This window comes from Argopecten irradians, chromosome 6 (genome assembly GCF_041381155.1).
Source record: "Argopecten irradians isolate NY chromosome 6, Ai_NY, whole genome shotgun sequence".
NCBI classification, from domain to species: domain Eukaryota; kingdom Metazoa; phylum Mollusca; class Bivalvia; order Pectinida; family Pectinidae; genus Argopecten; species Argopecten irradians.
The window spans coordinates 31936821-31954089 of record NC_091139.1 but is presented as its reverse complement, the minus strand read 5'-3'; the positions used below and the strand labels follow the sequence as shown (position 1 = coordinate 31954089).

Sequence of the window (17269 nt, the reverse complement as noted above, 5' to 3'; positions counted from 1 at the left end):
TCTTATGATATTGAAAATCTTGCTTGGCGGCGTCATCTTTTTCTTGGCTCATGGCAAAGATATGTACAGTAAAGTAATTCTTTGATGGGTAATTATTGTCTTTGAATATTTTCATATTGTTTCAGTGATACTAGACTCTGAATAGAATTTCTGGTACTGTTTGCGAATGCGCTTATATATTTCCCACGAAAGTAAAAAGGAGTACACACTCATTCAGTTAAGTGAATGAATCTTTTCCTCAGCATCAAAGAAGCGTCTCGCTTCGAGCGAAACCAGTGAAATAACTGGCAATTTGCTTCATTTTGAATGTCATAATAGTTGCAGGATGAACAGAATACACAGTGAGTATCTTACAATACAAGTTTTATTTTTTGCTCGACACGGAAAGCCGAAATGACTCGGCAAAGCATTGTCATCTCGGCTTTCCTAAGTCTCGCACCAAAATAAACCTTTTATTGTAAGATACTAACCATGTATTCTCTTTATACTAAATAAACTAGATAGAGATATCACTGGACTAAACCAGGTAGAGATATCATTCTACTGAACAAGGAAGAGATATCACCCTACTGAACCAGGTAGAGATATCACCCTACTGATCCAGATAGAGATATCACCCTACTAAACCTGATACAGATATGACCCTACTGAACCAGATACAGATATCACCCTACTGATCCAGATAGAGATATCACCCTACTGAACCAGATAGAGATATCACCCTACTGAACCAGATACAGATATCACCCTACTGAACCAGATACAGATATCACCCTACTGACCCAGATACAGATATCACCCTACTGAACCAGATACAGATATCACCCTACTGAACCAGGTAGAGATATCACCCTTCTGAACCAGATAGAGATGTCACCCTACTGACTGAACCAGATAGAGATTTCACCCTCATAATCCAGGTAGAGATATCACTCTACTGAACCAGATAGAGATATCACCCTACTGAACCAGGTAGAGATATCACCCTACTGAACAAGGTAGAGATATCATCCTACTGAACCAGATAGATATATCACCCTACTGAACCAGATAGAGATATCACCCTCATGAACCAGGTAGAGATATCACCCTACTGAACCAGGTAGAGATATCACCCTACTGAACCAGATAGAGATATCACCCTACTGAACCAGATAGATATATCACCCTACTGAACCAGATAGAGATATCACCCTACTGAACCAGGTAGATATATCACCCTACTGAACCAGGTTGAGATATCACCCTTATGAACCAGGTAGAGATATCATCCTACTGAACCAGATAGATATATCACCCAACTAAACCAGATAGAGATATCACCCTACTGAACCAGGTAGAGATATCACCCTTCTGAACCAGGTAGAGATATTGCCCCACTGAACCAGGTAGAGATATCGCCCTACTGAACCAGGTAGAGATATCCCTCTACTGAACCAGGTAGAGATATCACCCCTCTGAACCAGATAGAGATATCCCCCTACTGAACCAGGTAGAGATATCACCCCACTGAACCAGGTAGAGATATCACCCCTCTGAACCAGATAGAGATATCACCCTACTGAACCAGATAGAGATATCACCCTACTGATCCAGATAGAGATATCACCCTACTGAACCAGGTAGAGATATCACCCTACTGAACCAGATAGAGATATCACCCTACTGAACCAGATAGAGATATCACCCTACTCAACCATTTAGAGATATCACACTACTGAACATGATAGAGATATCACCCTACTGATCCAGATAGAGATATCACCCTACAGAATCAGATAGAGATATCACACTACTGAACCCGATAGAGATATCACATTACTGAACCAGGTAAAGATATCGTCCTACTGAACCAGGTAGAGATATCGCCCTACTGAACCAAGTAGAGATATCACCCTACTGAACCAGATAGAGATATCACACTATGAACCAGATAGAGATATCACCCTACTGAACCAGATAGAGATATCACCCTACTGGACCAGATAGAGATATTACATTACTGAACCAGGTAAAGATATCGTCCTACTGAACCAGGTAGAGATATCGCCCTACTGAACCAAGTAGAGATATCACCCTACTGAACCAGATAGAGATATCACACTATGAACCAGATAGAGATATCACCCTACTGAACCTGATAGAGATATCACCCTACTGGACCAGATAGAGATATTACACTACTGAACCAGATAGAGATATCACCCTACTGAACCAGGTAGAGATATCACCCTACTGAACCAGGTAGAGATATCACCCTACGGAACCAGATAGAGATATCACCCTACTGAACCAGATAGAGATATCACCCTACTGAACCAAGTAGAGATATCACCCTACTGAACCAGGTAGAGATATCACCCCACTGAACCAGGTAGAGATATCACCCCTCTGAACCAGATAGAGATATCACCCTACTGAACCAGGTAGAGATATCACCCTACTGAACCAGATAGAGATATCACCCTACTGAACCAAGTAGAGATATCACCCTACTGAACCAGGTAGAGGTTAGAATCTTTAATGGGCCTGTCAGGTTTATAGGGATATCTCAACCAGTGTGAAAGATTTTGGCTGGTCAGCCCGAGGTTTGCTGAGTGTTGGCGACCAACCCTGGCGGGATAACCCTGTCTAGTATATATGGGAGAAATCACCCTACTGAACCAGGTAGAGATATCATTTTATTTGATATCATCTGTCCTATTGTTCAGAACCAGATAGAGAAATCTCCTATATTGCATTTGGACTGATATTGATAGATCTTAAAGGTACCCCACACTGAACCAGAGATATCCCTTAAAATATAAACAATCTACTCTTATATTCAGTTAATTAGTCATCTATATTACCATGCATGTTACCATAGTTATTAAATTACAGATATTGTTATAGTTTGAAACAAGATGTAATTAAATTTGAAGATATGGTAATTAAGACTGCATAGAGGTTTTAATAGGATGTGAATGAAATTCTGAAACCTGTAAAACTGAATAAACACAAGCAAGTTGATAGTGTTGATTGGTAACAGTCACCAAACATCCGCCCTCGAGGGATGGTGGTACATTACTGGAGAGATGAAGACAGTATTGATTACATTAGGGTAACACAATCAGAATTATCAGGACACAGTTCAGTGGAGGAATGTTCACTCCTATAGGTTAAATCACAGTTCAGTGGAGGAATGTTCACTCCTATAGGTTAAATCACAGTTCAGTGGAGGAATGTTCACTCCTATAGGTTAAATCTCAGTTCAGTGGAGGAATGTTCACTCCTATAGGTTAAATCACAGTTCAGTGTTGGGATGTTCAACTTGTATAGGTTAAATCACAGTTCAGTGGAGGAATGTTCACTCGTATAGGTTAAATCACAGTTCAGTGGAGGAATGTTCACTCATATAGGTTAAATCACAGTTCAGTGTGGGGATGTTCAACTTGTATAGGTTATATCACAGTTCAGTGTGGGGATGTTCAATTTGTATAGGTTAAATCACAGTTCAGTGGAGGAATGTTCACTCGTATAGGTTAAATCACAGTTCAGTGTTGGGATGTTCAACTTGTATAGGTTAAATCACAGTTCAGTGTGGGGATGTTCAACTTGTATAGGTTAAATCACAGTTCAGTGGAGGAATGTTCACTCGTATAGGTTAAATCACAGTTCAGTGTGGGGATGTTCACTCGTATAGGTTAAATCACAGTTCAGTGTGGGGATGTTCAACTTGTACAGGTTAAATCACAGTTCAGTGTGGGGATGTTCACTCGTATAGGTTAAATCACAGTTCAGTGGAGGAATGTTCACTCGTATAGGTTAAATCACAGTTCAGTGTGGGGATGTTCACTCGTATAGGTTAAATCACAGTTCAGTGTGGGGATATTCAACTTGTACAGGTTAAATCACAGTTCAGTGTGGGGATGTTCACTCGTATAGGTTAAATCACAGTTCAGTGGAGGAATGTTCACTCGTATAGGTTAAATCACAGTTCAGTGGAGGAATGTTCACTCATATAGGTTAAATCACAGTTCAGTGTGGGGATGTTCAACTTGTATAGGTTATATCACAGTTCAGTGTGGGGATGTTCAATTTGTATAGGTTAAATCACAGTTCAGTGGAGGAATGTTCACTCGTATAGGTTAAATCACAGTTCAGTGTGGGGATGTTCAACTTGTATAGGTTAAATCACAGTTCAGTGTGGGGATGTTCAACTTGTATAGGTTAAATCACAGTTCCTCGTATAGGTTAAATCACAGTTCCGTGGAGGAATGTTCACTCGTATAGGTTAAATCACAGTTCAGTGTGGGGATGTTCACTCGTATAGGTTAAATCACAGTTCAGTGTGGGGATGTTCAACTTGTATAGGTTATATCACAGTTCAGTGTGAGAATGTTCACTCGTATAGGTTAAATCACAGTTCAGTGTGGGGATGTTCACTCGTATAGGTTAAATCACAGTTCAGTGTGGGGATGTTCAACCTGTATAGGTTAAATCACAGTTCAGTGTGGGGATGTTAAACTTGTACAGGTTAAATTACAGTTCAGTGTGGGAATGTTCAACTTGTATAGGTTAAATCACAGTTCAGTGGAGGAATGTTCACTCGTATAGGTTAAATCACAGTTCAGTGTGGGAATGTTCACTCGTATAGGTTAAATCACAGTTCAGTGGAGGAATGTTCACTCGTATAGGTTAAATCACAGTTCAGTGTGGGGATGTTCACTCGTATAGGTTAAATCACAGTTCAGTGTGGGGATGTTCAACTTGTACAGGTTAAATCACAGTTCAGTGTGGGGATTTCACTCGTATAGGTTAAATCACAGTTCAGTGGAGGAATGTTCACTCGTATAGGTTAAATCACAGTTCAGTGGAGGAATGTTCACTCGTATAGGTTAAATCACAGTTCAGTGTGGGGATGTTCACTCGTATAGGTTAAATCACAGTTCAGTGTGGGGATGTTCAACTTGTATAGGTTAAATCACAGTTCAGTGTGAGAATGTTCACTCGTATAGGTTAAATCACAGTTCAGTGTGGGATGGTTAAATCACAGTTCAGTGTGGGATGTTACTGTATAGGTTAAATCACAGTTCAGTGTGGGGATGTTCAACTGTATAGGTTAAATCACAGTTCAGTGTGGGGATGTTCAACTTGTACAGGTTAAATCACAGTTCAGTGTGGGATGTTGTTATCTTCGTATAGTATAGTTAAATCACAGTTCAGTGGAGGAATGTTCACTCGTATAGGTTAAATCACAGTTCAGTGTGGGGATGTTCACTCGTATAGGTTAAATCACAGTTCAGTGTGGGGATGTTAAACTTGTACAGGTTAAATCACAGTTCAGTGTGAGGATGTTCAACTTGTATAGGTTAAATCACAGTTCAGTGTGGGGATGTTCAACTCGTATAGGTTAAATCACAGTTCAGTGTGGGGATGTTCAACTTGTATAGGTTAAATCACAGTTCAGTGTGGGGATGTTCAACTTGTACAGGTTAAATCACAGTTCAGTGTGGGGATGTTCAACTTGTACAGGTTAAATCACAGTTCAGTGTGGGGATATTCAACTTGTACAGGTTAAATCACAGTTCAGTGGAGGAATGTTCAACTTGTATAGGTTAAATCACAGTTCAGTGTGGGGATGTTCAACTTGTACAGGTTAAATCACAGTTCAGTGTGGGGATATTCAACTTGTACAGGTTAAATCACAGTTCAGTGGAGGAATGTTCACTCGTATAGGTTAAATCACAGTTCAGTGTGGGGATGTTCAACTTGTACAGGTTAAATCACAGTTCAGTGTGGGGATGTTCAACTTGTATAGGTTAAATCACAGTTCAGTGTACAGGTTAAATCACAGTTCAGTGTTGGGATGTTCAACTTGTACAGGTTAAATTACAGTTCAGTGTGGGGATGTTCAACTTGTACAGGTTAAATCACAGTTCAGTGTGGGGATGTTCAACTTGTATAGGTTAAATCACAGTTCAGTGTGAGGATGTTCAACTTGTATAGGTTAAATCACAGTTCAGTGTGGGGATGTTCAACTTGTATAGGTTAAATCACAGTTCAGTGTGGGGATGTTCAACTTGTATAGGTTAAATCACAGTTCAGTGTGGGGATGTTCAACTTGTATAGGTTAAATCACAGTTCAGTGTGGGGATGTTCAACTTGTATAGGTTAAATCACAGTTCAGTGTGGGGATGTTCAACTTGTATGGGTTAAATCACAGTTCAGTGTGGGGATGTTCAACTTGTATAGGTTAAATCACAGTTCAGTGTGGGGATGTTCAACTTGTATAGGTTAAATCACAGTTCAGTGTGGGGATGTTCAACTTGTATAGGTTAAATCACAGTTCAGTGTGGGGATGTTCAACTTGTATAGGTTAAATCACAGTTCAGTGTGGGGATGTTCAACTTGTATAGGTTAAATCACAGTTCAGTGTGGGGATGTTCAACTTGTACAGGTTAAATCACAGTTCAGTGTGGGGATGTTCAACTTGTATAGGTTAAATCACAGTTCAGTGTGGGGATGTTCAACTTGTATAGGTTAAATCACAGTTCAGTGTGGGGATGTTCAACTTGTATAGGTTAAATCACAGTTCAGTGTGGGGATATTCAACTTGTATAGGTTAAATCACAGTTCAGTGTGGGGATATTCAACTTGTACAGGTTAAATCACAGTTCAGTGTGGGGATGTTCAACTCGTATAGGTTAAATCACAGTTCAGTGTGGGAATGTTCAACTTGTACAGGTTAAATCACAGTTCAGTGTGGGGATGTTCAACTTGTACAGGTTAAATCACAGTTCAGTGTGGGGATGTTCAACTTGTATAGGTTAAATCACAGTTCAGTGTGGGGATGTTCAACTCGTATAGGTTAAATCACAGTTCAGTGTGGGGATGTTCAACTTGTATAGGTTAAATCACAGTTCAGTGTGGGGATGTTCAACTTGTATAGGTTAAATCACAGTTCAGTGTGGGGATGTTCAACTCGTATAGGTTAAATCACAGTTCAGTGTGGGGATGTTCAACTTGTACAGGTTAAATCACAGTTCAGTGTGGGGATGTTCAACTTGTACAGGTTAAATCACAGTTCAGTGTGGGGATGTTCAACTTGTATAGGTTAAATCACAGTTCAGTGTGGGGATGTTCAACTCGTATAGGTTAAATCACAGTTCAGTGTGGGGATGTTCAACTTGTACAGGTTAAATCACAGTTCAGTGTGGGGATGTTCAACTTGTATAGGTTAAATCACAGTTCAGTGTGGGAATGTTCAACTTGTATAGGTTAAATCACAGTTCAGTGTGGGGATGTTCAACTTGTATAGGTTATATCACAGTTCAGTGTGGGGATGTTCAACTTGTATAGGTTAAATCACAGTTCAGTGTGGGGATGTTCAACTTGTATAGGTTAAATCACAGTTCAGTGTGGGGATGTTCAACTTGTATAGGTTAAATCACAGTTCAGTGTGGGGATGTTCGACTTGCAAAGGTTAAATCACAGTTCAGTGTGGGGATGTTCAACTTGTATAGGTTAAATCACAGTTCAGTGTGGGGATGTTCAACTTGTATAGGTTAAAATCACAGTTCAGTGTGGGGATGATCAACTTGTACAGGTTAAATCACAGTTCAGTGTGGGGATGTTCAACTTGTACAGGTTAAATCACAGTTCAGTGTGGGGATGTTCAACTTGTATAGGTTAAATCACAGTTCAGTGTGGGGATGTTAAACTTGTAGAGGTTAAATCACAGTTCAGTGTGGGGATATTCAACTTGTATAGGTTAAATCACAGTTCAGTGTGGGGATGTTAAACTTGTAGAGGTTAAATCACAGTTCAGTGTGGGGATGTTAAACTTGTATAGGTTAAATCACAGTTCAGTGTGGGGATGTTAAACTTGTATAGGTTAAATCACAGTTCAGTGTGGGGATGTTCAACTTGTACAGGTTAAATCACAGTTCAGTGTGGGGATATTCAACTTGTATAGGTTAAATCACAGTTCAGTGTGGGAATGTTAAACTTGTACAGGTTAAATCACAGTTCAGTGTGGGGATGTTCAACTTGTACAGGTTAAATCACAGTTCAGTGTGGGGATGTTCAACTCATACAGGTTATAGATCACAGTATGTTTGAACCCGTAATTAGCCAAGGTTCTATATGTTGTGTATGAACTGACACATTTGTGTAAAATAATTAGGTTCCTTCATATTCTGGTTTGATTTTATTGTTTAATTCATTGCATTGATGTTTGTTGTGTTCATTATGAAACTTAACATGAACTTGACTGTTGTCATAGTGTAAAGAAAGTCTTTGTATGTCTGTCAACACCTCATGAGAGCAAGTTACTGTTATTTTATTTCTGGAAGAAGTTGTAGACTGTTATTTCTAATGAGGGGAGGGAGATGTCATATTGAGGATGGGGTAATTATTATAATTAGTCAGATGAGATCATTGAATATTGGTAATGGCTATACCACATGAGAATTGATATCTTCCATAGTGTCCAGAATATTAGACTGGATTCTCTGATGTTGTTAGATGAAGGAGCCATTGTTATGAGGATTAATTTGGTGTGATTTGTGTATAATTAACTTCCTATTAACAGACACTGGGTCATTTAAAGACATAATAAGGAGGTGGAAGAAAGCCAGAGTACCCAGAGACAAACCACTGACTTGTGTTCAGTACTTGGATACTGCCCCACATAAGATTTTAACTCTCAACTTAAAGATGTAGTGCTTGTAATTGTGATAATTTATCATTAAAGATGCTCCACCGCCGACAGAGCATAAATGATATTCTTCATTTGAACAATAATCGGTGTTTAATCATGTATATACATGCCTAATTAAAACAAAAAATAATATAAGATAATTTATTTCGCCTTTGGTGCGTGTGCAATCAGTACTTCATTCCATATAGGATATAGTGCCATGGAATTTTTTCGTGATGCAATTAAATTATTTTTCATATTTTTAACTTCAATCAAAATCAGAAGCACAAACTTTTTAACGGTGGTAATGGTGAAAAGTAAGTAACTTTTGTAACTGAAGAAAAATACAAAATCGTCTCCTCCTGTTTTGATAGTGAAAAAATACCATTTGTCAGTGGTGGAGCATCTAAAACATATCTATACTGAACTAAGAAGAAAAAACTAAACATATTCTCCTTTTATTAGTTTTTCTCCACACCAATAAATAGAAAGCATGTACTCAATTCCCCCTGATTAAGACAATTGTTGTGTATTAAAATGTCATGCCCAGTTATAAAAACAACAAAATTAATGATGCAGTTAACATTTTGTGGTTGTTTATCCAGGTAAAAACTTACTGGTTGATTTTAAGATAATGACTATAAAACAAGTCATCCATGTTGACCTGTACGAGGATGCCTCAATCATTCTTACTAAGTATCAATCACGGTAATCGCTCAGACATGCGGTAGCTGTTAATTAGTTGCCCCTACTGTCCATGCTGCCGCCCTTAGTCATGTGCACCGTCTGCTTTTAAAACAGGTGTCGTCTGCTACTTCACTTGATAGTGTACATGTAATTACCTGATTTTGTGTTTGAAAGGATGCTTCAATAGGTCTACAACTGCTTCGTTTATTACAGAAATGAAGGTAGGGAAGTTACAATGAATTGCAGAACATGCAAAAATATACTTACAGCTTTAGAAAGCTGTGACATGCCTAGTGTTTGTATCCCACAAATGATACTTATATTTGATGAATTATTACTCCTGACTTATGAAAGGCAACAGATGTTACCGTTTTGTGTATAGATACTTGCAATTGCGAGACATGTCGTTGCATAGTTTTGTGTAATATGATTAACACCAAAACATAAAGCCTGTTTTCTGTATCTACAGATAAGACCAACTTCTGTGTGGTTTGTACCCCTACTGGTGAGAGGGGGCCAGAATAAGGAGGTGGATAGGGAGGGTGGAGTAGGATGTTACTATTTCCTCTCGCTCTGTGTCTGTAACTTTGTCATCTAACTTCACACACATTTGTAAAGCTTTCTTATCTTTTGGACTTGTTACGATTTCAGTTTCAGCTTTGTTAAGTCAAGGTCATCGCTATGGTCTGATTATTTTTAGAAAATCATTGTCAGCACACTGTAGCAGCTTCATTTCATAAATAATTTCACCAAACTGTGCATGATAAATTATATTGAATTAAGTATCTGACGCAAGATTATATTTCACAGTTGCATATATGTCAAGGTCAAAGTCATTAATGTTGTGATTTATTTTTTTTTTAAATAATCATTAGTGCTTTGCGGCTAAAATTTATTTATGAATTTCACCATCTTCCATATAACTACCGTAGTAAAAGTGAAAATGTTGAGTTGTCGGGTTGTTGGGTTAAGACTTTGCTGTTGCCTTTTTAGGTCATCTGACCGAAGGTCAGGATGACCTATTGTCATCGTGTTTCGTCCGTCGTCGTGCGCCGTGCGCCGTCCGCCGTCCGCCGTCCGCCGTCCGCCGTGCGTCGTGCGTAAACTATTTATACAAAAGCCTACTCCTCCTAAACCCTTGAGTGAATTACATCCATATTTGGTGTGAAACATCCTTGGGGAAGGACAATCATATTTTATATAAATGAGATAAGTCCGACCCCTAGGGGCAGAGGGGCGGGGCCCCAAAAGGGCAAATTTTCTTAATTTAAGCTTTTAAATTCTACTCCTCCTTCATCCTTGGATGGATTTCATCCATATTTAGTGTGAAACATCATTGGGGACCGACAATCATATTTTATATAAATGAGCCTGGTCCGACCCCTAGGGGCTGAGGGGTGGGGCCCCAAAAAGGGCAAATTTTCTTAATTTTAGCTTTAAAATTCTACTCCTCTTTCATCCTTGGATGGATTTCATCCATATTTAGTGTGAAACATCATTGGGGGAAGGACAATCATATTTTATATAAATGAGCCTGGTCCGACCCCTAGGGGCTGAGGGATGGGGCCCAAAAAAGGGCAAATTTTCTTAATTTTAGCTTTAAAATTCTACTCCTCTTTCATCCTTGGATGGATTTCATCCATATTTGGTGTAAAACATCGTTGGGGAAGGACAATCATATTTTATATAAATGAGCCTGGTCCGACCCCTAGGGGCAGAGGGGCGGGGCTCCAAAAGAGGAAATTTTCTTTATTTAAGCTTTAAAATCCTACTCCTCCTTCATCCTTGGATGGATTTCATCCATATTTGGTGTGAAACATCATTGGGGATGGACAATCATATTTTATATAAATGAGCCTGGTCAGACCCCTAGGGGCTGAGGGATGGGGCCCCAAAAAGGCAAATTTTCTTAATTTTAGCTTTAAAATCCTACTCCTCTTTCATCCTTGGATGGATATCATCCATATTTGGTGTGAAACATCATTGGGGAAGGACAATCATATTTTATATAAATGAGCCTGGTCCGACCCCTAGGGGCTGAGGGATGGGGCCCAAAAAAGGGCAAATTTTCTTAATTTTAGCTTTAAAATCCTACTCCTCCTTCATCCTTGAATGGATTTCATCTATATTTGGTGTAAAATATCATTGGGGAAGGACAATAATATTTTATATAAATGAGCCTGGTCCGAACCCTAGGGGCAGAGGGATGGGGCCCCGAAAGGGCAAATTTTCTTAATTTTAGCTTTAAAATCCTACTTCTCCTTCATCCTTGGATGGATTTCATCCATATTTGGTGTGAAACATCATTGGGGAAGGACAATCATATTTTATATAAATGAGCCTGGTGACCCCTAGGGGCAGAGGGGCGGGGCTCCAAAAGAGGAAATTTTCTTAATTTAAGCTTTAAAATCCTACTCCTCCTTCATCCTTGAATGGATTTCATCCATATTTGGTGTGAAACATCATTGGGGAAGGACAATCATATTTTATATAAATGAGCCTTGTCCGACCCCTAGGGGCAGAGGGGCGGGGCTCCAAAAGGGGAAATTTTCTTAATTTAAGCTTTAAAATCCTACTCCTCCTTCATCCTTGAATGGATTTCATCCATATTTGGTGTGAAACATCATTGGGGAAGGACAATCATATTTTATATAAATGAAATAGATCCGACCACTATGGGCAATGGGGCGGGGCTCCAAAAGGTCAAATTTTCTTAATTTAAGCTAGATCCTACTCCTCCTTCATCCTTGGATGGATTTCATCCATATTTGGTGTGAAACATCATTGGGGAAGGACAATCATATTTTATATAAATGAGCCTGGTCCGACCCCTAGGGGCAGAGGGACGGGGCCTAAAAAGGGGAAATTTTCTTAATTTAAGCTTTAAAATCCTACTAGTCCTTCATCCTTGGATGGATTTCATCCATATTTGGTGTGAAACATCATTGGGGAAGGACAATCGTATTTTATATATATGAGTCTGGTCTGACCCCTAGGGGCTGAGGTGTGGGGCCCCAAAAGGGCAAATTTTCTTAATGTTAGCTGGCCCACTTCCTGTTTTCAGATTTCGGTCTCCAATCTCAATGAAAATTGGTCTATAGGGGTTTAAATTAATGCCGAACAACATGCAAACATTTTCATTAAGACTTAGGTTTTCCAAGATGGCCGCTGGCCCACTTCCTGTTTTCAGGTTTCAGTCTCCGATCTCAAGGAAAATTGGTCTATAGGGGTTTTAATTGATTCTGAAGGGGAACTTTAGGTGAGGACAATCATATTTTATAAAGGACCGAGCTAAGACCCATGGGGATAGTATGGCTGATGTCCAAAATGGAAGCTTTGCTGAAATTTGGCTTTAAAATCCGTAAATGGGTTACAACCATATATGGATGAAGGGCTACCAAGTTTGTTCAACGAATGACATTTACCTATTTCAGAAACTTACATATTCAACTAAGGAGTTCTTGTATTGTTTATATTAATCGTTAACCAATACTTTATACTGTGACTTTGTTGTTTTGTGCAATGAGTCAGATGACCGTTAAGGCCCATGGGCCTCTTGTTTTTCTAATTTATATGTTACATATTTACATCTATTAGTAACTAAATTGTGAGGAATAGTGGAGGAAATGCATTGCTTGTTAGAATAATAATTAGAATAAGTCAGTTTGGAAAAGTGAGAGTTCACAATATGATAGGTCCTTGGTCATAACATAAAATAAAGGATTATTTGGAATTTGAGAAAAAAGAAAGTTCACTATGTTAGAGGTCATAATATAAAAAGGTCAATTTATAGTGCAAGATATCCCACATAAGATGTCATAGGTCACAATATTAAGGGGTCAAGAATTTCAAGTTATAAGGTCAGTAGTGTTAGAATTAGAGGTCTAAGGTAAGAGATCAAGGTCATAATGGTGTTACCATAATTAGCACAGATAAAATAAGTCTGATTGATCAGTAAAAACTAGGGATTACTACTAAATGAATACATAATGGTTTGTTTTTTTTTCAGTACAAATCTACAGATAGCAGCTTACCAAGGAACTAAGAACAGTATGGATCTGGCCATCGACCCTTTGATCAGCTGCCGATTATGTCTCTCTGAGTGCACACTCCAAGAGATGTATGAACTGCATGACTGCAAATGTTTGTATTGTGAAAAGGTAAGTGAAGAAAGATGAATACTGTGTATGCCATAATCAGCACCCCTCTCCTCTCCTGGAGGAGTTGTGCCAAGAGTAAAATATGGCTGACTTTTTCAAAGAAGTTTTTTTGTCCACAACTTATATTTTGGTTCCCAAATAAGTGCAACCTTTGTTATAATTCAAAGTGGCCTGGGTGCTAGTTACGGTAAATATGGTATATGTAATGCTTATTATTTTCCAGCCTATTTTGTTTTCCCATTATTCTCATTATAAAGGTTTCAAAGAGTTTGATCTAGTTTGTGTTTAAATCTAATATGGTATGCCTATCATTTAATACCAGCTAATTTCTGTGATAAGTAATCTTCAAATTAAGACCTAAACCTCAGATTCTTAGAACATATTATTTCAGTACCATAGACAAATGTCAGGCCCCTGTTGTCAAGAGCATAATTATGCCTGTCGATTGTTTTCAGTGTTTGTGATCAGTTTTCTGTTGGTCTTTGGTTAAGAAATACCAGCAGTACTCTGAGTTATTATTTTTCTGATCACAGGAATTCTTTCCATTTTAAGTAAAAATTGATATTTGGTGTGGAGTGTTTAATTTACTACTTCTTAGGTTACATAGTTTTTGATAATAAAAAATGCCATCAAACCACTGTTGAAATTATTTTCATTTGTATCCAGATTCAGAGATTATCTATTTGGGTTAAATTGACCCTGCAGGTAGGGTGTTATAATTGTACCGGCCTATTGCATGATCATAAAAGGTGACTAAATTTAGGATTAACTTTTCTCTTCTTCCTAAATGTCTTTCTTCTTCCTAATGTCTCCCTTGACATCACTTCACTTTTGGCTTCCTGGATTGAGCTCTCATTCCTTTCAGGAAGGCTCTAGATTCTGCTTTGGATAAGCACCTACCAATATCAGTGTTTTGATATGATGTTGTAGTTAGGGCTGGGTATTTGAAGGTCTAAAACGATACGATATGTATTGACAATACACTGAAACAATACACAATACGTATTGACGATATACTGGACCTCTTTTTTTCAAATTCAGTTGACCATTGTATTTTGAATATTGTGACAATAAAAGACAATTTTGATAAAACATTCTATAACCTGGCAAAAACCTACCAAACATTTGATTTGGTTCACCATCTGTGTTGATTGAATTCTGTCAGTTATGAAAAGACATTTCTAATCCATCTAGGTGATACAGATGCTACAAACACTGCCTTTTGATTGAAATGTTCTTACTTGAATGATGTTTTAGAATAAATTTTGTTTAGGATTTCCTCTTTCTATAATGAAAACAGTCGGTTCAGTTGTTAAAACAATACAACTATACACAGCATGTTTGTGTATCGATATTCGATACGCTTCTGAAAACCGATACGTATCGGTATTTGTAGATGGATTAGAAATGTCTTTTCATAACTGAGAATACGAATTGACAGAATTCAATCAACACAGATGGTGAACCAAATAAAATGTTCGGTAGGTTTTTACCAGGTTATAGAATGTTTTATCAAAATTGTCTTTTATTGTCACAATATTCAAAATGCAATGGTCAACTGAATTTGAAATAAGCAGTCCAGTATATCGTCAATACGTATCGTGTATTGTTTCAGTGTATTGTCAATACATATCGTATAGTTTTAGACCTTCAAATACCCAGCCCTAGTAGGTTCCCCTAGGACCCTAGTTGTGCATATTGCATTTTGGGACGGATTGGTCAACAAAATGGCTGACAGGCACACTTGGATTTTGATAGTTAAAGTTTGTTATCGCTATTTCTCAGAAAGTGCTGAAGGGATCTTTCTCAAATTTCATATATAGGTTCCCCTAGGACCCTAGTTCTGCAAGTACTCTGACTTTTCTCAGCCATCTGAAACCAGCAAATCCATAGCCCTGGTTGTTAGTTATAATAGGACGTTAAACTACCTTATATAATCAAACATTCCCCTTGCCTTATTATGGAAGATATGCTCTGAATATCAGTCTGCGACTTTAAGCACTAGTCCGATGCCCATGACTAGTTATTTTACAGTTGGACTAGTGCCAATATTGTAATGAACTAGTCCAATTGGACTAGAGGCTCCCCATTCGATTAATATCATTAGATGCTACATTTTCAACACATTTTGAGTGCATTCTTTAGGTTATATCCGTCAGGATGCATCATTTTGTGAGAATTTGTGTTCAAGAAAGCATCCAGACTAATTTGGGTAAAAAATTGTAAATTGATCATGAATGAATCTGAAGCAAAACAACTGTAAATTGAATTTTGACTAGCGATTAAATAATCGGACTAGTAAAATTTTGGGGTTTACTAGTCCAAATGACTAGCAGCGAAAAAAAATTACGTCACAGACTGGAATATATATCACCTACATGTGCTTAAGTACTCTTGTTTGTGAATAAGACTGTAAAATTGACATGAAAGACTGGTAATGCACTTTGCCAGTGTTGATCTATAAGGGCCTCACCATGTCCTTGTCTAGGTGATTTTGTGCACCTGGCAACACTTGGTGTCACTGAAATCCCGTAGTGTTCCTAACAAAAGGCAACTTTGGAAATAATGTTTACCAAGTTAAAAAGCTAAGCTAGATTTCATGTACAAGGATGTGTATATATATTAGATGTGTTTATAAAAATTTTAAAATAAGAACAAAACCAATATGGAGAGTAAAACATCTAGTGCTATATTTGTAGTGTATAATTAGCTGTAGCCTAGGATATGTACAGTCATTATATTTGTAAAAAATAAAAAGGTAGAAATTACAAAATATTGCTGAAAATTGAACTACCATTTTTCTTGCCTGAGGCTAGGAAGGTGGGATTAAGATGTTGCTTTTCTGCAGGCACACAGCATTAACATTTGCGTTTAAAGCGTTAATTTTCACATCTGATTGAACAGAGATTGAGAAAAATATTTTAACCAATTATGGTATTTTTTGATAAAAAAAACCTAGAATTTTTAGAATTTGCATTTAATTCAAAGTCACAAAGTTAAGCACATCCTATTGATTTGAATCTTGATCAAGTTGCTCTCTGCATCTGTCGGAATACATGAACAGAAAAAAAAAGTATTCAAACTGGTTTTGGTAGTTTTGGGCTAAAAGCTCTTTAATTTTAGTTGATTTTGCAATTGAGCATCAGTGAAAAAAAATTCCAATTGTACAGAAACACGTTTCATTAATCAGAATACTGTCTAACTAGACAAAGATTGAGGAGAAAAATGTACCTGGTTCTAGTACCTAGTCAAACTCCGGATTTTGGTGGATTTCGTGAATTTGCGTGACTGTCTTCTTTTTGACAAAATTATCTAAATACGATCTGACTGTGACTTTGTCAAGTTCCTACTACATTTTCTGCAACATACACTACACTGGCTCAATCTAATGGAGAAATATTTGTTGTATTTTTTAAAACATGAAATTGTTGGTCAAATACACTTTAACATTACATGTATATGCAAAGCTGAGATGAGACAAATAATTACCTGTAATTTTTGTTTATTCTATATGCTTCTTTGAGAGAAAATTAAACTACAGTAGGTCCTTGTCAGTATAACAAATTGTACTAATTAGATCTGTTGTAGTAAAAGCTTCAGGCCAGTGATTTCATTATGTTTGGCTGCCATGCAGGTGTATGTAGGAGATATGTACTGGCTCTTGATATAGTCCAGTGCATTTGTATCGATCTACATGTATAAACAAAAATGAATTGCCCTTTTGTAAGCCTATATTTTT

General features: G+C 37.8%; 1 protein-coding gene across 2 annotated transcripts in view; it reads left to right on the top strand.

Moving 5' to 3' along the window:
• The window catches only part of LOC138325657 (probable E3 ubiquitin-protein ligase RNF144A-A), a 38100-nt gene that overhangs the window by 5191 nt on the left and 15640 nt on the right, over nt 1-17269 (top strand). For both annotated transcript variants that reach the window (XM_069271461.1, XM_069271460.1), the window contains exon 3: nt 13380-13530. In XM_069271461.1, coding sequence (XP_069127562.1) covers nt 13380-13530 — 151 coding nt within the window. The remainder of the gene's footprint in view (nt 1-13379; nt 13531-17269) is intronic.